This window comes from Rhinoraja longicauda, chromosome 4 (genome assembly GCF_053455715.1).
Source record: "Rhinoraja longicauda isolate Sanriku21f chromosome 4, sRhiLon1.1, whole genome shotgun sequence".
NCBI classification, from domain to species: domain Eukaryota; kingdom Metazoa; phylum Chordata; class Chondrichthyes; order Rajiformes; family Arhynchobatidae; genus Rhinoraja; species Rhinoraja longicauda.
Genome location: NC_135956.1, coordinates 55,802,968 through 55,824,139, shown reverse-complemented (window position 1 = coordinate 55,824,139; position 21,172 = coordinate 55,802,968). Strand labels below are relative to the sequence as shown.

At 41.8% G+C, this 21,172-nt stretch overlaps 1 protein-coding gene across 2 annotated transcripts in view; it reads left to right on the top strand.

The window, feature by feature from the left end:
* The window catches only part of LOC144592771 (arf-GAP with SH3 domain, ANK repeat and PH domain-containing protein 1-like), a 161,833-nt gene that overhangs the window by 12,700 nt on the left and 127,961 nt on the right, over positions 1 to 21,172 (top strand). The window contains exons 1-2 of one of the 2 annotated variants that reach the window (XM_078397759.1): positions 8,004 to 8,020; positions 8,297 to 8,423. In XM_078397759.1, coding sequence (XP_078253885.1) covers positions 8,298 to 8,423 — 126 coding nt within the window. In that variant the 5' untranslated portion in view covers positions 8,004 to 8,020; position 8,297. Of the gene's footprint in view, positions 1 to 8,003; positions 8,021 to 8,296; positions 8,424 to 21,172 lie in introns of those variants that run through there. The other variant, XM_078397758.1, reaches the window with a different exon arrangement.

The following is a 21,172-nucleotide window of genomic DNA, read 5'->3' as shown; positions in this document are numbered from 1 at the left end:
AATGTCTCACTGAAAGCATAGGGAAATAAGTACCTCTTTCTAACATGTATTGTGCCCAAAATGCAAAACCCTAGACATATTAGATTATGGTAACATTACTCTAATGCCATTGAATGAGACATTATTCAATAAACCTCACGCTGTGCATGTCTGCTTTTGATTAAAATTCTAATATGCTGTTTCAACATAAATATTTAATACGACCAATCTATGTTCCACAATTAAGTGTATTCAAATAATGTGAACATCTAATGGTAAAATATCATATGATGATTTCAACAAAACATTAAAATTAAAATACTTATGTAAACAACTTCAGGAGGACATTATAAGAAAGTATAAAATATAAAGCTGAACTCCAAATTATAAAGTGAAGAATCATAGAAATAACCTATTCTTAATTCTCTTGGAAAAATTACCCTGAGACAAAGGAACCATTAAGAAGTAAATTATTGCAAAATATTCAAAACCAAACAGGTTATTACTGGCAGATAGTACAGATTCATTATTAAATACTCACATTAAAAATTCCTTCATCAATTAAAACTTAGATATTTTGTAGAATGTGCAGGTTCTTCAATTCAAGATAATTTGTTCAGTGCTTCTTTATATGAGATGTGTATTACTCATGTGCAGTCCTCCCAACACCTCAGAATTTGGTGGTAAGTTTCCGCTTTCTTATTTCATTTCTGCCATTCCGAATTTGCCTCACATTTTTCCGCAAAACACATGCCTCGCTGCTCGCCCTGCCCCTCGCCTGGCCTCACTGCTTGCCTGGCCACCTGTCTGACCTCACCTCGCCACACAGCGTGAGGCCCATTGATGTTGAGAGTGGATGGGGTGAGTGAATGGGTGGGGGGGGGGGCAGGGAAGGGAGGAGTTGGGGGGGGGCAGGGAAGGGGGGAGGGGTGGAGGAAGGGAGGGGGAGTGGGGGGGAGGGGAGAGGAGGTGTGGAGGGGAGTGGGGGGTGGGAGGGGGGAGTGGAGGTGGGGGGAGGGGTGGGGGCTTTGGGGGGAGTGGGGAGGAGGGAGATGGGGGAGGGGAGTGGGGTGGGGGAGGGGAGTGGGGTGGGGGAGGGTAGTGGGGGGACGGGACATGGACCATTGCTGTTGAAGACCACTGGAGCAAGTATGTCTTCAATGAAATTAGGTATGTGCAGTTTTAAATGAAACTATTTTTTCATAACTTAGTCATACATTTTATGACCATTGTTCTTTTATTCTATTAGCAATAGTGCTTTTGTGAGCTTTCAGCAGTAATGGGGATAAACAGTATAATTATCTTTTTTTGAACATGAAAGCTCAATTTCATAAAATATTGCCTACATTCCCTCAACATTTTCATTCAAGACCTTTATCTTCAGGCAATGCCATTCATTTGAAACAATGAGGCGCTCAGTTAAATATTTGTTTGTTACTATTAGAGATACATCACAGTCACCCAATTGTTTCTGCTGTTGTAAATGTAAATACTAACAGGTTGTAAATCAGCTGCTGAAATAGTGTGAGGAGAAATTAATGACGATCATTGTATATATATATTCAAAGAATTTTGGTGATCTATTTTTTTTGTAGACTATGATACATCATAAGATGTGAAAAATAAGACAGAATAGTCAAGTCAACTGCACATATAGCTCGTGCTTTTTAGGTCAGGTATTTCCCCTAGGTATATCCCCTATGGTAGATCTGAAATTCTACGTCCTTTAAATTTTTTATCGCAATGCCATAAAGGAAATAAAAAGACTGTCTTATTTCTTTTAACCTTTATTAAATATATTTCCCAGTGTGCATAAATCATCTACTGGCAGTGCTTGCAACCTTGTACAGCTTTGTTGTAAATCTTTGGCACAGAAGCAAACATGCACTAATTCATCAAGACAAAGGGTTGTTTTGCTTTGCTATCATTTGTCAAACTTACAGCTTTTTTGGCCTTTTATTGAGAGTAAGTTTGCAGATAGCATTCATAACAGGGTCCTTTTTTATACTTTCAGTTTTTAAGAGAGTTCCTTAGTTTTCCTGACAGGAAAATTAAGACCATCTGCAAATCATTGCACTTTACATTTTTCAGGTACAAATTGTGGGGTGAAATTTAAAAGTCTGATAGTATTCACCAGAAAGACATAGGCATATAATTTGGGTATTCTGATTTTCAGTTCTGGTACAGAATTTCTTGGAAAAGCAATACTGCAAATTATGTGATTATCCTCCTTCAGACTCACCTGCACAAAGCATCACATCAATGAGTTTGAGTTTAGTTTAATGTCATGTGTAGCGAGGTACAGTGAGAAAGCATTTTAAGCATGTGAATGTATCAGTAGCTTGCACATGTAACGTTCTTTTGAAATATATTGTGTTTTTTACATCAATACATAGCTAAGTTGCTGACTAATGTCTGCAGCAAAATGCAATGGCAAACCAAACAGATAAAAATGAGCGGGAGCTGTAATGTCTTAAAATTAAGGAAGGGTGGTGAAGGCAATGCTTTTGTTTGACTACTATTGCCTTAACTTTTGGTTATGCAGCTCACTGTCTTGGTGTTATGTTCCTGTTATTTTGTGTCAGCATTTTGTGTCTATGATCCTGTTCTATTCTCTCACATATGCATCAACCTCACCCTGATCCTCCCTCAGCTACTTTCACAAGGAGCAATGTACTGTGGCCAATTACTCGAACAAACATTATATCAATTATGATAATGCCCAGGGGACATACAAATAGATAGCACCCGAGATCAGAATCAAATCAGGTCACTGGAACTGTGAGATATCCGCACTACCTACAATGCAATTGTGTTGCTATCATAATCTCACAGATCTTTACATCATGATGAAGGTTTGTCACATATTTTGAACCACTCAAAATTTCTAGTGTGATGGTAGTCTGTTAATTTATGAAAGGAATCATGGTTTAAGGGAGTTGGTAATTAATCTCATGTTGCTACAGGTGGAAATATCCACAGCCCCAGAGTTGTGCAAACTGCAATTGCACCTGTGCTCAGCTGGAGCCTGCTGTCTGAAGTATGTTTTCTCCAGGGCAGTTTTTGAACAGGCAATTAAGAGTGGAGAAAGAAAGCCAGAAAGAATAATAGTTCCGCTAGTGGGAGAGTGGTATTCTCATTGCATGGCTTCTGATGCTAATCACATTATTTATTAAAAGTTTCAGCCAAGTATTTCAAGAACGAGTGCAGTAGTTTGAAACCATGGACAAAGAATAAAAAAAGAACAGAAGATCCATGTCACTTTGAAGGCTAACTTATGCTGTCATTTTGGTGATATTGCGCACATAAAATGCAAATTGCTGCAGCTTCCCAGGTTGTATCCCATATAATGGTTCCAACAGGATACAAGTGTGTTCAAGGTGCCAATGGCCAATATTAACGTTGCAAAAGCATGTTAGCAGCAGCAGAAACAGGTACTTATATTTTGGGAACACCTGTTTGAATGGATGGAGTGCAGGTGTTTGAATAGCCCTAAGTAAATAATGAGTTAACATCTGAATTAGCTTACAGTCATTGAAATCGCAGATATCCAGTATACATGCAGTATCTGAATTATTATGATTTTTCAAAGTATCCATAAATTGAGATAAAAAGGGTACTGGGACATTGGTCCAAAATAAATTTTAAAAGGATGAATTATTTTAACTCCTAAAACGTTGAAATTTTTGAGAAATAATAACTTAATTTGCTAGTTGTTGAAAAAATGAAAACAACACCTCAATATAAAGGGTTTTGAACAATTAAATAGAACTCAATCTCGATCTTCTCTATTACTTAAACTCATGATTTGGGTTAATAAGAAATTACTGTGGTTTCAGAAGCTAACCCAGAGGGTTTTTGAGAATTTTAATATGACTCAAGGTATTGCAATATGCCACAAGTTCTGTTTGTACCCATATTCGTCCACTGTATATGATTGGTTCACTGAAGAGAGAACAGCGGTGATGGAACAATGTAGAATGCGCTGCTGTTGTGATGTTAGAGTTGGGATGGGTCATTGGATTGGCTTCCTCTGATATAGTTGCCTGCTGTTGCCTTCAGCAGTGCAAGTGTGACAATGCATTTTTGTGAGTGGTAGACTCAAAGGGGAAAGTGGAACAGGTTGCAAGCTAGATGTGTTGTACGAATTAACCTACTATTTAGCCAGTGGAATGCTGTTCTCTTCACCTTTTCCTTTCAGGTACAGTTGCTCAAGAGCCACTACAGTTCCAGTATTTCAACTGACAACTGTTTGTTTCACTAAGAGAGAAATGAGTAAAGAATGATGGGGAATAAGAGGAAGTAAGGGCAATGGAAAGGGGGGTGGGAAGAGAGGAAAAGGGAATGATTGAGGAAGAAAGAGGAAGGGCAGGGAGCAGGAAGGTATTTTTTTTACCCACACAACCTATACCCTTTTCTAGAATTGTTATGATCTTCTTACTTTCCCATTTTTTAATGCTAATACAATACACACCGTGACTCTCTATAAATTATTAATGTAAATTGTAAATAGCTGATGCTTTAGCTATTCATTGAATCCTGTGGTTCTCCACCAATTATAATTGGTGGCCTGAAACAGACAGGTTATTCCTATCGTGTATTTCCTATCAGTTAACTAATCCTTTAATTGAACTGTATAACCTTCAAACAGTGACCTTTTTGAAACATATTTTCAAATGCCTTTCGGAAATCCAAATACACTATACTGGTGGTTATCAATTGTATATCCCAAACAGATTCTACTAAATTTGTCAAACATTATTTCTATCTCATGGAACTACCTTGACTCTGCCTAATCATATTATCATTTTCAAAGTATCTTGTTACCACTTCCTCAGTAATGGATCCCAGCATTTACTGAATGACAGATGTTAGTCTTACTAGCCTGCAGTTAGTTATCTCTTTCTTAAATGGCAATGTTACATTTGTGGCTTTCTGATCCACGGAGCCCTTTCCAGAAACAAGAGATCTTTGAAAGGCCATAATTAATGTATCCTTAAGATCCTTGCAGCCACTTCCTTTGGAACCCAGTATTCGGGCCTTGTCCAGGCTTTAGTTGTCAGCCTGTAGTTCCGTTAATTAGCCCAGCACCTTCTCTCCAGGATTGTTTTGACTATTTTAAGTTTCTCTCTCTTTCCTATTCTGATTTGCAATCAGTTTTGGTATAGCATTGTGTCTTCTATTGATAAGACATGCAATTTTCTTAACATTGCTTTTATTCAAGGGATTAAGGAATCAAGGGATATGGGGAGAAGGCAGGCATGGGTTACTGATTGTGGATGATCAGCCATGATCACAATGAATGGCGGTGCTGGCTCGAAGGGCCAAATGGCCTCCTCCTGCCCCTATTTTCTATGTTTCTATTTCATTATGCACATTATTAATTTCCCTGTCTCAGCTCCTGCAGCATCTCTGGAGAAAAAAGATGAGGGACATTTTGGGTTGGGATACTTCCTCAAACTGAAAGTGGTGGGTGGAGGAGAGCTGAAGGTGAGCAGAGACCAGGAACCAATCAGGGATGGCCACAAATGGCTTCAGACAGGCTGGTGCTCTGGTAGGCCTATTATTGGCAGGCCTACAGGATCCCCTGGTTGCTAACTATTTTAACTCCCCTTCCCCATACTAACCTTTCCGTCCTGGGCCTCCTCTCTTGCCAGAGTGAGGCCACATGCAAAATGGTGCAACAACACCTCATATTCTAGTTGGGTAGCTTACAACCTAACAGTATGAACATTGAATTCTCCAATATTAGGTACCTATCCACAAATAACCCCCGTTTTTCCTCTTCCCACCCAACCTCACACCCATTTCTCCTCTCCCCTCCTCTTCCACCTACATTAGAGACATAGTCATACAGCATGGAAACAGGTCCTTCAGCCTAACTTAGCCATGCCAGCCATAGACCAATTATACTATACCCACCTGCCCACATTTGTCCCTTATCCCTCTAAACCTTTCCTATCCATATACTTTCCCAATGTCTTTTAAATGTTGTTATAGTACCTGCCTCAACCACCTTCTCCGGCAGCTCGTTCCATCTACCCACCACTTTCTGTGTGAAAATGATGCCCCTCAGGTTCCCATTGAATCTTTCCCCTCTCACCTTAAACCTATGTCCTCTGGTTCTTGATTCCTGTATTCTGGGTAAAAAAACACTGTACATTCACCCCATCTATTCCTCGCGATCTTATACACCTCATGACATCACCCTCCCCCACCCCCGGGCCGCTTGCACTCTAAGGAATGAAGTCTTAACCTGCCTACTTCTCCCTATAGCTCAGGCCATCCAGTCCTTGCTCTGGCTTCACAATGCACAACAATGCTATCCTTATCTCACATATTTTGTCTTTTCATCACTGGCCTTCTTTAACCATCTGCCTATCAGGAATCCTCCTCACCTGTATCCACCTATCACTTGCCATGCATTGTACACACATATTGTTCTGCCCTTCCTCTCTTCCAGATTTCTCCACCACCCCTTCCCCTAAACCCACCATAATCAGTCTGATGAATGGTCCCATTTTTCAGAAAATGTTTTTGTAAAAACTTGGATTGTTTTCTTTGGAGCATCAGTGGTTGAGGGAAAACTTGATAGAAGTATATAAAATTACAAGAAGCATAGGATTAGGTAAACAGTCAAAACCTTTTACCCCAGCGTAGAAATATCAAAGGCTAATGGGGATGGCTTTAAAATAAGAGGTGGAAAGTTTAAAGGAGATGTGCAGGGCACGTTTTTCCACACAGAGTGGTGGGTGCTGGAGCACATGTTTAAGACTCTTTCAGATAGGCACATGCAATGTGCAGTGATATCGAGCACAAACAAGCAGAGGAGATTAGTTTAATTTGGCATCATGTTCAGCACAGACATTGTGGGAATGAAGGACCCTTTCCTGTGCTGTTCTATGTCACCCCCTATTTGAAAATGGTCTCTAGTTCTGCATAACATCACAACTCCTTCCAGCACCTTCCTTATCAACACCCCCCAGAATCTTATGTTTCAATATGATCACCCCTCTGTACGTCCAGATAGAATCTTTAACTTTGTCTTTTAATCATTAATCATCATTGCGTTTTTTATGTTGTCTGCACTGTCCATTCCCATCACATTCTCAGTTATCTTCTACATGGTTACGTTACTATGCAATACTTTGCCATTTCGAACTTCGAACCATGCAGCACGGGAACAGGTTCTCTGGCCAACCGTGATGCCAATTAAAACTGCATATCTAACTGAACATATTTTATATGCCTCTATTTCTAGCCTGTTCACGTGCCTGTCTCAAAGGCTCTTAAAATTGCTGTTGTATGTGATTTTATCAATTTCGCTAGCAGGTTCCAGGTGTCTACGATACTGTGTAAAACACTTGCCTCGCAAATCTCTTTTAAATTTCCCCCTTTCACCTTAAAGTTACCCCTTATTTTAACGTACTACATTTTCACTCCACCTGAATCTTACCTACCATTACTTGCAGCTCTTAAATTTGCCAGGATGCTGGTCCCAGACAATTCAAATTCAGAACCGTCGCCTGTCCATGTTCTCCAGAGATGTTGCCTGCCCCGCTCAGTTACTCCAACACTTTGTGGTCTTTTTTTCCGAATAGCTTCCTCGTTCCTCATTAGTGATGCTGGTGTTCCCAAAAAAACAACCCTTTCTCTCACATCATCCTTTAACCCGCACATTCAATTCTGTTATCTATTTGATCCTCTGCCATTATGCATATGGTTCAGGTAGCAATGCAGACATTATATCTTTAGTGATTCTGCCCTTGTTGCATCGCAGGGAATGGGGTCATTAGAGGACACTTTTTTCATCTTGGCCTTCCAGGGGGAGGGGGGGAGAGAGGGGGAGAGGGAGCCTTAACTAACAAAGAAATGTTGGAGGGAGGGAGCATTGATGGAGCTACATTCGACGCGTGCGCACTGCACTTGTGTGTGTCCCCCCTCTGTTGGCACGTGACCTGCTACCTCGAGCGCGAGTCGGACGGAGAGTGGAAGCGAACGCGCGCGGGTAACCGCCGATCTCAGCGTGCTGCGCGAGCGGGTAACCGCCGGCCTGAGCGCGGCGCGCGCGCGCACGAGCGGCCGACTGCGGGGCTGGAGGAAGAGACGTCGGGCGCGCGTGCGCGAGGGAGCGCAGCAAACTCGGTGGCGGCGGCGGTAACGAGGGCGCTTGTGATTAACCTGCTCTCGTTCTTGTTTCTCTTTTCATGTTCACCCCTCTCCCCTCCCTCCCACACCACCTGGACCCTTGGCTTTTCCTCGCCGCTCTTCCCGCCTGCCCTCCTTCCATCCCCCCTCTACCTCCGCCACTGTGAAGGATGCCCGATCAAATATCCGTATCGGAGTTCATCGCCGAAACGACGGAAGATTACAACTCGCCGACCACCTCCAGCTTCACCACCAAGCTACTCAACTGTAGGAACACAGCGTCCCTGCTCGAGGAGGTAAGGTCGTGCGTGGTGCAGTCGAGCTCTCGAGTCCGGGGTGTGGGGCTATAGAGGGGGGGGAGAGAGAGAGAGAGAGATTGCCGGAGCGAAGAAAGGAGGAACAAGCAAAACAAGGGGGCTGGGAGAAAGGCAGCCATCTGTCTCGCTGTGTTGCAGATGCCGCTGGCTCTTCGGCAGGCACGCTGCCGTGTGTGTTTCGTTCCTCCCTCCCTTTTCTCTTGAAGTCTGCGCATTTTGTGGTTGCATAATTCAGGTACTGGGGGGCGAGCTCTGACCGTTGGTGATGGGGCTGGTTACATCTCTACTAGCTGTCCAACCTTATTCCGCATCCCCTTTTAATTCGAACCACATTTCCTATTTTTTAAATTTATTTTTTCTCTTGTGGGATATTCCACGATCCCGTTCAGTTTCAGAAGGACGTGCGCGCAGAGGAATTTAGGGCTGGTGCCCTTTCTCCAATATTGTTTTTTTTTGTGTGCATGTGTCAGCAAAAGATAGACAGCACCTTTCTTCTTGTAACCCTCCCCATGTTTGGCAGAGCTTGTGAAAGACAGATTCGTACACTGCGTTTTGGTGGTGTAATATTCTGGCGAAAGACTAATTTTATTATTCCAGTGTTATGGGTATCGTCAATCTTTCCAGACAGCCCATGGATTTTTTTTCATATTAAACTTTAAAGAGCCAATTGGATTTTCTGTCACTGTCACTGACCGAGCAATCAAAATTGTATTTTCCTTTATAGTTCGTGTCCCATTTTTAAAGATTTAATGCTTTTTTAAGTGGTGGTGCGTTACTGGCCATGCGTCTTGATTGATGAAGGGTTTATAGTCTTAATTATTGCATTTCCTTGATGGATTTTTCATCACCTCTGACAACGTTTCAGGGTTGCTATTGGTGTAGAATTGGGGTGGCAACTGGGCCTAAGGGTAAGGCTCATTTCTTGGTTTGCTCAGAAAATTTTGGTATCTGCAATTTATTTTGTGTTTCTTTATTGTTAAGATTATCTTATTGGGAGATGGCATGTTGTCTCCATCCATCACTTAATTGGGCTTGGACTAAAACCACTTGCATGGAATATAATGCCAAGAAAATAACATGTAATGCTATTACACGTGGATTGTGGAGCAAGATAGTTGTTGCCCTGACAATATTGTTAATATTAAACTTTATTTTAAGTGCTTTGTTCAAATGGCCATTTTCTACATATGTTATTTACCTAAACAGTGAACTACACAGTGAATGGTAGGGCTCTGGGAGTGTTGTAGAGCAGAGGGATCTCGGAGTGCAGGTACATAATAAGAAGGGTCTCGACCCAAAACGTCACCCATTCCTTCTCTCCAGAAATGCTGCCTTCCTATACATAATTTCTTGAAGCTGGCGTCACAGAAAGATAGGGTGGTCAAAACCGTTTGTGGCACATTGTCCTTCACTGTTATAGGAAAGATGTTGTCAAGTTGGAAAGGCTACAGAGAAGATTTACAGGAATGTTGCCAAGATTTGAGGGTCTGAGCTATAGAGAGAAGTTGAGCTGGCTGGGACTCTATTCCTTGAGTGCAGGAGGGTGAGGGGTGATCTTATAGAGGCGTATAAAATCAAGAGAGGAATAGATTGGGTAGACATACAGAGTCTTCTCCAGAGTGGAGGAATAGTGAACCAGAGTACAGTTTAAGGTGAAGGATGATAGATTTAATGGGAACCCGAGGGGTAACCTTTTCACACAAAGGGTGGTGGGTGTATGAGACGAGCTGTCAGTGGAGATAGTTGAGGCAGGGACTATTTCAATATTTAAGAAACAATTAGACAGGTACATAGATAGGACAGGTTTAGAGTGATATGGGCCAAATGGAGACAGCTGGGACTAATGTAGATGGGCTGTATTGGTTGATGTGGGCAAGTTGGGCTGAAGGGTCTGTTTCCATGCTGCATGACTCCATTTACATAATGTGATGAGAAATTTTAATGTTTACATTTCATCTCATAATTCTTTATAGATGCTGAAATGTATTTGGGTTGAATTAAGATTTCATTGCAAAAATAATTCTTGATAATACGAGGTAATTTGACCAGTCTGCCATTAGTCACCTTGTCAAAAGTCCTTGGGATCTAAGAGATAGTGCCAAATTTACAGTACCAGGAATCAAAAGTGAATTGTTTTGGTGTTATGACTGGAAGGCTGCTACCAGCGGGGTGTCAAAAAGACACGGTCGTCAATCCCTTGCTTTTTGTAGTGTTTATTAATTTACAGAAGATACAAAAATCGACATTGGTTTACAACAAGTAAGTGAGACTGCAAGAAAATTGCAGATGCTCAGGTCAGTTGGGCAGAAAGGTGACAAATGAACTTGAATCCAGAGTTATAATGCATTTGGGGAGATGGGCGGCACGGTAGCGCAGCGGTAGAGTTGCTGCTTTACAGCGAATGCAGCGCCGGAGACTCAGGTTCGATCCTGACTACGGGTGCTGCACTGTAAGGAGTTTGTACGTTCTCCCCGTGACCTGCGTGGGTTTTCTCCGAGATCTTCAGTTTCCTCCCACACTCCAAAGACGTACAGGTATGTAGGTTAATTGGCTGGGTAAATGTAAAAATTGTCCCTAGTGGGTGTAGGATGGTGTTAATGTACGGGGATCGCTGGGCGGCACAGACTTGGTGGGCCGAAAAGGCCTGTTTCCGGCTGTATATATATGATATGATATGATATGATATGATATGGAACAAGGCAACGGTGATGCTGAGAATTGTTGAACAAGAGTACCTTGGACTACGTATTTACTGATGCTGAAAGAACGCAGGATAGGTCAATTAAGGTGGTTAAAAAGGCATTGGGGGCGCTTTATTACATGAGACAGAATATTATGGGCAAGGCTTTTACGATAGAATTGTGCACAACACTAGTTAGACTAGGTTTAAGTATTGCATTAAATTCTGATCATCACGTTAGAAAATACATTTTTGCACCGAAGAGAATGCAATGGCAATTCAAGACTAAAATCTTAACAGTGGAAAAAGTTAGATCAGCTTGGTGTTTTCTCTGAAACAGAGGAAACGGAATCAAATTTTATACAGAGTAAAAATTAATACAGAGTAAAAAGCAACGGCCTATTTCCCTAAACAGAGAGGCCATGGAGGTCAATGATAAACCCTCTTCATACAGTGGTTTATAGGGGTCTAGAACTCACTATCCGAAGGCTGGTATATACAAAATGCTGGAGTAACTCAGTGGGACAGGCAGCATCTCTGGAGAGTTGTTGAAGACATGTCGAATGACCTAAGCCTTTCAAGGAAATAGAGGCATTGATGTGCTTTTTTGACAATTGCTTAAATTTGGCTGGTCTAAGACAAATTGCCAGTGATATTTATTCCTAAGAACCTGAAACTTTCAATTGTCTACTTCGGTGTCGTCAATATTTCCCAGGGTGCGTGTATATTCGCTTCTTGAAGTCAATTAGCACTGAGTATAATTGGTAGCAGTGATTGCTGAAATATTTAATTTCTGTATTAATGTTTTAACATGATAAGCCATTAGTTTTGGCCAATGGTAGTGGGTGTATATATTGTCAGAAGGCATAATAATTTAGCTTTTTTCAAAATCCAAAATGTAGTGAATCTTTGCAATTCTCTATTTAAGATGGCGGTGGAGGCTCAGTTTGTTTTGTATTCAAGAATGGCATTGAGTTTTAGATATCAAAGGACACGGTTAGTGCAGGAGAGTGACACAGAAGTTTTTAAAAAAATCAGTTGTGACCTTATTGGCTGGCAAGAGGGGAAGAATGGCATATTATTTATTCTCTTGTGTTTGAAGAGAATATGAGAAATAAATGTTATATTTGATTGATAAGCAATTTGAGAAGTATTTATAGCTTTATTGTATACAGATACAAACTTCTCAAAATTCTCCACTGTGTAATGTGTACATCAGATTTGAACTGGTCAAGTCTTTTGATCAACAAATTGTGATTTTTATAGATCAGACAATTTTCTGCACAATGCATTGGATACCTGTGCATAGCCAATATTCTGTGTTTGGAGGAATATATGGGCAATATAATAATGTTGGCTTGTATTAATTTGAAGTGAGACAGATGCGTGAAATATTTAGTGTAATTGGTATGCAGCGGATGCTGAAAATTCTGTATCAATGTTTTGATGTGCAAAGCCATTAGGTTTGACCAGCGGTAGTAGGGTGTATATATTGTCAGAAGACAGCTATACTCATTCCCACTTGCCTAGGCTTGGTCCATATCCCTCCAAACCTGTCCTATCCATGTACCTGTCTAACTGTTTCTTAAACGATGGGATAGTCCCAACCTCAATTACCTCCTCTGGCAGCTTGTTCCATACCCCCACCACCCTTTGTGTTTAAAAGGTTACCCCTTGGATTCCTATTAAATCTTTTCCCCTTCACCTTGAATCTATGTCCTCTGGTCCTCTTCCCCTACTCTGGGCAAGGGACTGTGCATCTACCCAATCTATTCCTTTCATGATTTTGTAAACCTCTATAAGATTCCCCCTCATCCTCCTGTGCTCGTAAATCTTTTCTGAACCCTTTCAAGCTTGGCAATATCTTTCGTAGAACATGGTGCCCAGAACTGAACATCTATATACTACAACTCTTGTTTGTTTGTTTGTTCCTGAACTACAGCCAAAACAGTACATGATAGCATGACAATTTTAGGCCCACCTTACTCATTGTCATCCCTTTGGTTCTAATGGAAGAAGTTTCATTGAAATCGGTGTTATATTTTAAGTTATTCACATTTTAAAATTTAATCTCTCCTAGGGGTTAGGAGGGTGGATAAGGCAGGGGATTGAGGTGGGGGGGGGTGAGGAGGGAGGGGGAGGAGAGGGAAGGGAAGGGAGGAGAGGGTACTGCACCAATGCAAGAGAGGTTTGGGCCCAACGGGTCCACTTGGTCTAGTAATACTCTATATGCGGTCTCACCATCGTCTTATACAACTGCAACAAGACCTCCAGACTTCTATACTCAATACTCTGACTGATGAAGGCCAAAGTGCCAAAAGCCTTTTTGACCACCTTATCTACCTGCGATTTGACCTTCAAGGAACCATGCACCCATACTCCTAGATCCCTCTGCTCCACAACACTGCCCAGAGGCCTACCATTTACTGTGTAGGTCCTGCCATTGTTCGCTGTCCCAAATGCAACACCTCACACTTCTCTGTATTAAATTCCATCAACCATTCCTCTGGCCAATCGATCCCGATCCTGCTGCAATCTTTCGCAACCATCTTCGCTATCTGCAAAACCACTCACTTTTGTATCATCAGCAAACTTGCTAATCTTGCCCTGTATTTTCTCATCCAAATCATTGATGTAGATGACAAACTGTAAAGGGGCCCAGTACTGAACCCTGAGGCACACCACCAATCACAGGCCTCCAGTCTGAGAAGCAACCTTTCACCATCATCCTCTGCTTCCTTCCATGGAGCCAATTTGCTGTCCATTCAGCTATCTTTCATTGGATCTCATGCGACCTAACCTTCCAGAGCAGCCTACCATGTGGAACCTTGTCAAATGCCTCACTGAAATCCATGTACACAACATCTACAGCTCTGCCCTCATCGACCTTTTTGGTCATGTCTTCAAAAAACTCAATCAGATTTGTGACCTCCCAAGTAGAACCATGCTGACTATCCCTAATCAGCCGTTGCCCATCCAAATGCCTGTATAACCTATCCTTCAGAATACTCTGCCTGTTCATGTCCCACTGAACTAATTTCCACCTACCTCGACTCCATCCTATCCCCCCTGGTCAAATCCCTCCCCACCTATGTGCAAGACACCTCACATGCTCTCCTTCTCAATAACTTCTGGTTTCCAGGCCCCTACTCACTCATCTTTACCATGGATGTCCAGTCACTCTACACCTCCATCCCCCACAAGGATGATCTTGAAGCCCTCCGTTTCTTCCTCGACTGTAGAACCAGCCAAACTCCATCTACAAACACTCTCCTCCGCCTAGCAGAGCTGGTTCTTACCCTTAACAACTTCTCCTTTGACTCCACCCACTTCCTCCAAACCTGAGGCATAGCTATGGACACTGACATGGGCCCTAGCTATGCCTGCCTCATTGTCGGGTACGTCGAACAATCCCTGTTCTAGACGTACACTGGCCCCATCCCCGAACTCTACCTCCGCTACATTGACGACTGCATTGGTGCTACCTCTTGTACCCATGCAGAACTCACTGACTTCATTCATTTCACCACTAATTTCCATCCTGCTCTTAATTATGCTTGGACCATCTCCGACATCTCCCTTCCGTTTCTCGATCTCACCATCTCCATCACAGGAGACAGACTAGTGACTGACATCTACTACAAAACCACTGACTCCCACAGCTATCTGGACTACACTTCGTCCCACTCTGTCTCCTGCAAAAAGTCTATCCCCTACTCCCAATTTCTCCGTCTACGCCGCATCTGCGCCCAGGATGAGGCGTTTCACACTAGGGCATCAGAGATGTCCTCATTCTTTAGGAAATGGGGCTTCCCCTCTTCCATTATAGATGAGGCTCTCACTTGGGTCTCCTCTATATCCCGCAGCTCCGCTCTTGCTCCCCTGCCCCCCATTCGTAACAAGGACAGAATCCCCCTTGTCCTCACCTTCCACCCCATCAGCCAGCGTATCCAACAAATTATCCTCCAACATTTCTGTCACCTCCAAAGGGATCCCACTACTGGCCACATCTTCCCATCTCCCCTTTCTGTGTTCCGCAGAGACCGTTCCCTCCGTAACTTCCTGGTCCTCTCGTCCCTTCCTACCCAAATCACCCCCTCCCCAGGCACTTTCCCCTGCAACCGCAGGAGATGCAACACCTGTCCCTTGACCTCCCCTCTCGACTCCATCCGAAACAGTCTTTCCAGGTGAGACAGAGGTTCACCTGCACCTCTTCCAACCTCATCTGTTGTTTCCGCTGTTCCAGATGTCAACTTCTCTACATCGGCAAGACCAAACGCAGGCTTGGCGATCTTTTCGCTCAACACCTTTGCTCAGTCCGCCTTAACCAGCCTGATCTCCCGGTGGCTGAGCACTTCAACTCCCCCTCCCAGTCTGACCTTTCTGTCATGGGCCTCCTCCAGTGTCATAGTGAGGCCCACCGGAAATTGGAGGAACAGCACCTCATATTTTGCTTGGGCAGCTTACAGCCCAGCGGTATGAACATTGACTTCTCTAACTTTAGATAGTTCCTCTGTTCCTCTCTTCCCCTCCCCCTTCCCAGTTCTCCCACTGTCTTCCTGTCTCCACCTATATCCTTTCTTTGTCCTGCCCCCCCCGACATCAGTCTGCAGAAGGGTTTCGACCCAAAACGTCACCCATTCCTTCTCTCCAAGATGCTGCCTGGCCTGCTGAGTTACTCCAGCATGTTGTGATACATCAGAATACTCTAGTAACTTTCCAACTACAGATGTTTTGTACAACTGTAACACAATGTTCCAGCTTCTATAATCAATACCCTGACTGATGAAGGCCACTGTACCGAAAGCGGCCGTTACTATCCTATTGATCTGTGATGCTGTTTTCAAGGAATTGTGCACCTGTACTCCGAGATCCCTCAGCTCGACAACGCTCCCCAGGATCATACTATTCACTGTGAAAATGCTGCCGCAGTCTGACTTCCCAAAATGCAACAGGATTTGTTATTTTGAAATCTAGTTTTTCTAAATGCAAGATATTTGATAACTTGTAATTTGTCATTGCAATAAAAGTTTAAATGTGGCTCTTGTAATTGGAGAAGTACGTTCTCACGCATAACTTGAAGATAGATCGGAAATTCTGGAATGCACATAAATTTGTAGATTCCCCAATTAAGAATCAGAGTATAACGTATTGTATCCTTATTGTTTTGATGTGTTTATGCTTGTATCCTTATTGTTTTGATGTCTTTATTCTTAATTGTTAACTGTATGTTTGTGTTGTCATTTGTGAGCAGAGCACCAAGGCACATTCCTTGTATAAGCACATTCTTGGCCAATAAACTTATTCATTCATTCATAACTATTGTCCTAATATTTAATGTTTGTTTACTGTAACTGAATTCTGTGCAGTGCCGTATGGATATTAGATTGAGATGAGTATGGTACGATTATTTTGGGTTGAATGAGTTAATTCATTGCAGAGTGTTTGTAAGTGATACAGTTAGCCTGCTGTGTTGGCTGATCCTCGCATGACCGCATTTGGGGGTCTCATTAGAACACGACAGCTAGAGAAATGGTGGAAATGCAGGAATGGAGAAGGCCAAAGTCATTAAATATTCCCTCTCTGGAACAACTCGCCTCACAGCATTTTGTAAAAAGGATATTTTTAGGAGTTGAAATAACAAGCAATTATTAGACTGAATCTTGTGGCAAAATGCTGACATTTACATCTGAATTCAAATAAGCATGTGCTTCCAAATGTGGAAATTTTGAACTTATTGATACATTCCAGCTTGTGAATTTGTCAGTGTTATCTTCTGGGTTCTGCAACAGCTCATTGACATGGTCTTGCACAGGATTTGTGACCATTTTCCACTTTTAATTTAGATTTTGCAGCTGCCAAGGGAGAAAAGTTAAAATAAGATATATATCACATTTTTTATTATGTTACAATGTAATTATCTGAATCTTTTTGTTTTGCTTTTACTTCCAAGCATTTGTTAATGTTTTTAAAATTTCACTTTTTATAATTTTTGAATGCTTCCAATAGGGAAGTTCAGAAATATTTGAAAAGCTTGACACTAAAGTTGGGGACTTGCCATCTTTCCTGTTGATATAACCTGATTACCTTGTTGGGCTGGGTGCAGGGCTTTCTTCCTAAGTGGATCCAAGTCAGGGTAAAATGTGTGACAGTGGTGACCCACTCAGCAAAATCGAGCCAGTTAGCTACTTTATTGGGATTAAATTGAATTGCCTCGTGTAACACTATTCAATAACCTGGAATTTAATGCAGAATTTTCATTTGTACTCTGGTTTCATTGGTTTGTTTGCATCCTTGCTATTAATTAGCTTTAAAAGTTAGGGTGAATATTTTAAATCATCTTCAATTGTGATTAGAGCAACTTTTGTGCTGGGTTGGGATTTCTTTGTATAGTCAATTGATGCATAATTACATTTTGTCTATTGCAAAAGCTGTTATGATTGAACTTGAAATTGGAGTTAATCAGTGATAGAAACAGAATTCAGTTGAGATGCTGCAACCGTCCAAGGGCAAGTGTAGACTTGCTACTCTTTGTATTGAGCTAAATCAGAATTACCTAATTATGCACTTTGCCATTGTTGTGACAGATTTTTGAAGCAGGAATCATTGTGAACAATATTTGCAAAAATGAGAGCTTGGTGTAAATAATATGCAGTACAATGGAAATAAATTAAAAACATTTTTTTTAAACTGTATTACCAGTGGTGTTATAAAACAATATTGCCTTTTCTGGTTAAAACTTAGTGGAACAGAATTTGCAAGTGAGCTGTTCCCGTTGAAAGCATTTTGTTAATCTTGCTTTTCTGCAAGTTTTGTTTGAAGCTGTTGTTATAATATGGTTTAATGAATTCCAAAGTATGGTCTTTATCATGAACACTTATTATGTCAGATATAAATATATTTGCACATATGTTCTACGTTTAAAACCAAAGTGTCTATCATTATAGCAAACACATTTAGTCGAGAAAGGTATTCCATGAGTAAAGGCAGAAGTGATGATCAAAGTTGGGTTGATGCAGACCAATTATAATTATCTTTGCCTTTTAAAGGGGACTAGACGGTTGGGTCCAAATCTCTCCTGCAGGCGTCTCCTGAGGCAACCCTCACCCACTCCACCCCCCCTTATCCCCCCTCCTCCCCCCCCCCCCCCACGCATCCACTCCATCCCCCCTGAGCCCCCCCCTCCCCACCACTCACCCACTCCATCCCTCCTGAACTCCCCACTCATCCACTAAGTCAGGGAGCTTCTGTATTAGATCGACGGGCCCCAACTGAGCATGCGATGACTGACGTTGAAAACGCAGCTCGTCCTGGGAGGGGAGGGGGGGGGGAGTGCATCCGTTGCCGGGCGGGGAGTGTCCCCCGGGGCCGTGGGCAGGCGAGGGGTGACGGAAGGGAGCAGGGAGCCAATCACATCGGCCCCATGCCGCCAGCGCTGCAGCCAGAGCGAGCCGTGGACCTGCGGCGAATGGCAGCGATGGCCATCTCGTTGGACCCTCTGTTGCCGCGCTGCACCACGGGAGGAAGGTCGGGTGCGGGGCACACCGGGATGGGCGCCGGTCCTCGGGGGTGGGGGGGAGCACATTCGCTGCTCCGTCACTCTGGCAGGTCCCGACCACGGCAGTCATCATGCCCCCCCCCCCCCCTTCCCATTGGCCGTCACTCGGGCGAGTCCCATTATGATATGAATGCTGAAGACGGGCAAGGTAGGTTGGAGAGTGTATTTTTAAACTTTAAAATGTCAATAACATCAAAAATCATGCAATTGATTTTTCTGACCTTAATTACTACACAACCCTGCTCAAATTGTAAACTGGATATTGCAGTACACTACAAAACCTATGTTTTCTGGTTGGGTTTGGGATGGGGGAGGGGGAAACTGCTTTTTATTAACTTGCTACCCGCAAAGACAAAGTGCTTTCTGAAGAAGGGTTCCAAACCAAAACGTCGCCATTCATGTTCTTCAGAGTTGCTGCCTGACTCGCTGAGGTACTCCGATACTTTGTGCCTTTCATAGTAAACCAGCAACTGTTTCTACGCCTTGCTTCCAATACTTGTTTTCTTGGATTTTTTTTAAGAACTCGCTATCAGCTTCCGTTACTCCCTTTGGTTTATTCTTATTGCTTCCCTTGTACCAGTCATTTTGAGATCAATGTTATTTATATCCTTCCCTTTTCCGTGTTTTCAGTCACCTTACCCGTGCTTTCCATTTATACTTGATTTCCGCGAAGGAGGAGGAGTATAAAGCTATTGCCCTAACTTAATATTACTTCTCTACTCCCCAACTTCAATTCACTTAAAAGAGGTTTGATTTATCAGATTTGATCTTTTAGAAACCGAATTAAGGTTGGTATTGAATGTCTGCCTTCCTGTTTTTCCTCGTTGAAAATAAATGCATTTGGTAATTTTTTTTGTAAAAGAACTTTTGAAATTTAAAAAAATTATTTTAAAAGTAACTTGGCAGAACAAAAACAAAATTCACCATTTCAGATATTCATCACTAAACTTTAGAATTCAGCATTGACAATTTCTGCAACCTAAAGTCCCAGAAATGGTACCTTAGTTTCTAAAATAGTAACATTCCATAAAATAAAATCAAACCTATCCTCTTGAATCCATTCATGCAAATAATAGACACTTGCTTAATTAATGCTGCCATGTAGTTTTTAATGGATTTGTATTCGAGAGGTTTTGACTAAGAATTCAGATTTGAGAATTTGAATTCATTTTTTTGTTTCAGAAAAGGAATAAAGAAATTGACACCATTAATGATTTATAAACACCTTTATATAGAGGAAATCTGCCATCCTATTCAGTCCAGTTGTGTAACTTTCCATCCTATACCATATTTTGATTAAAATTGTAATAAGCAACATGTTAAGGAAAAATGGTGGTCTTGCCAGTAATCCCCCAAATTCGTGGATGAAGAAACAAACAACAATGTCCAAGAGTATAAGAAAATAACTGCAGATGCTGGTACAAATCGATTTATTCACAAAATGCTGGAGTAACTCAGCAGGTCAGGCAGCATCTCGGGAGAGAAGGAATGGGTGACGTTTCGGGTCGAGACCCTTCTTCAGACTCGAGACTCAGTTTTCTTGTATTTAGTTTTGAGTATCGAATAAAAAATTGGCATCATTGGGCGTTTATGTAATACCAATTCATTAATATAACTGAAAGGATACTAAATTTTAAAATTATTTGTTTTCTTGCCAATGTTATTAATTCTGAAGTATAATATTTTCACCGACGTGGGGAAATATTTTTGCATGCATTTAAGAAGGCTGATGTGAATATGTAAATCGTAGGTCTATTTGAAGTTCTATATTCTCCTTGTGTGGTATTGTTTTTTCACAGCAGAACTCATTTAGTTTTGGGTTTGTAAAGAGTGCATTCTGGTTTGGTTTATAACCTGTTAAACCACATTCTAAACTCAAATTTATGAATATAGGTTATTTTCATTTTCTTGCTAGTATCTGGAGATAATGCACGCTTTCACATGACTGCCACAGGTATTGTCAACCTTTTCAGCTGAGCTCAGCTAATACAAGTGTAATAACTTTTTAAAAAGTAAATGAAAACATATTTATTATATGTAATTTCCAAGTATTATCAACTACAATTCTTTGCAAGGTTAAGTTTAACAAATAGCCATTCATCATCAGAAATGGATTGTTTTGTATTTAGTGTAAAATTTAACTTTTTCAGTGTTATACTTAGGCGCAGGGTACACTAAGTATAAAATCTCTATTGGTCTGCTTTTCCCCGGTGTAAGCCCTTTCTACTCGTACTACTGTGACTAGTGGTGTGCCTCGGGATTCGGTGCTGGACCCATTGCTGTTTGGCATTTATAGCAATGATTTGGACGAGAACGTACATGGCAAGATCAACAAGTTTGCAGATGATACAAAAGTGGTGGTATTGCAAATAGTGATGATAGATGTCAAAAATTGCAGCAGGATCTTGATTGGTTGGCTAGATGGGCTGAGGAAAGGTTGATGGAATTTAATACATGATGTGAGGTGTTACATTTTGGAAAGTCTAACAT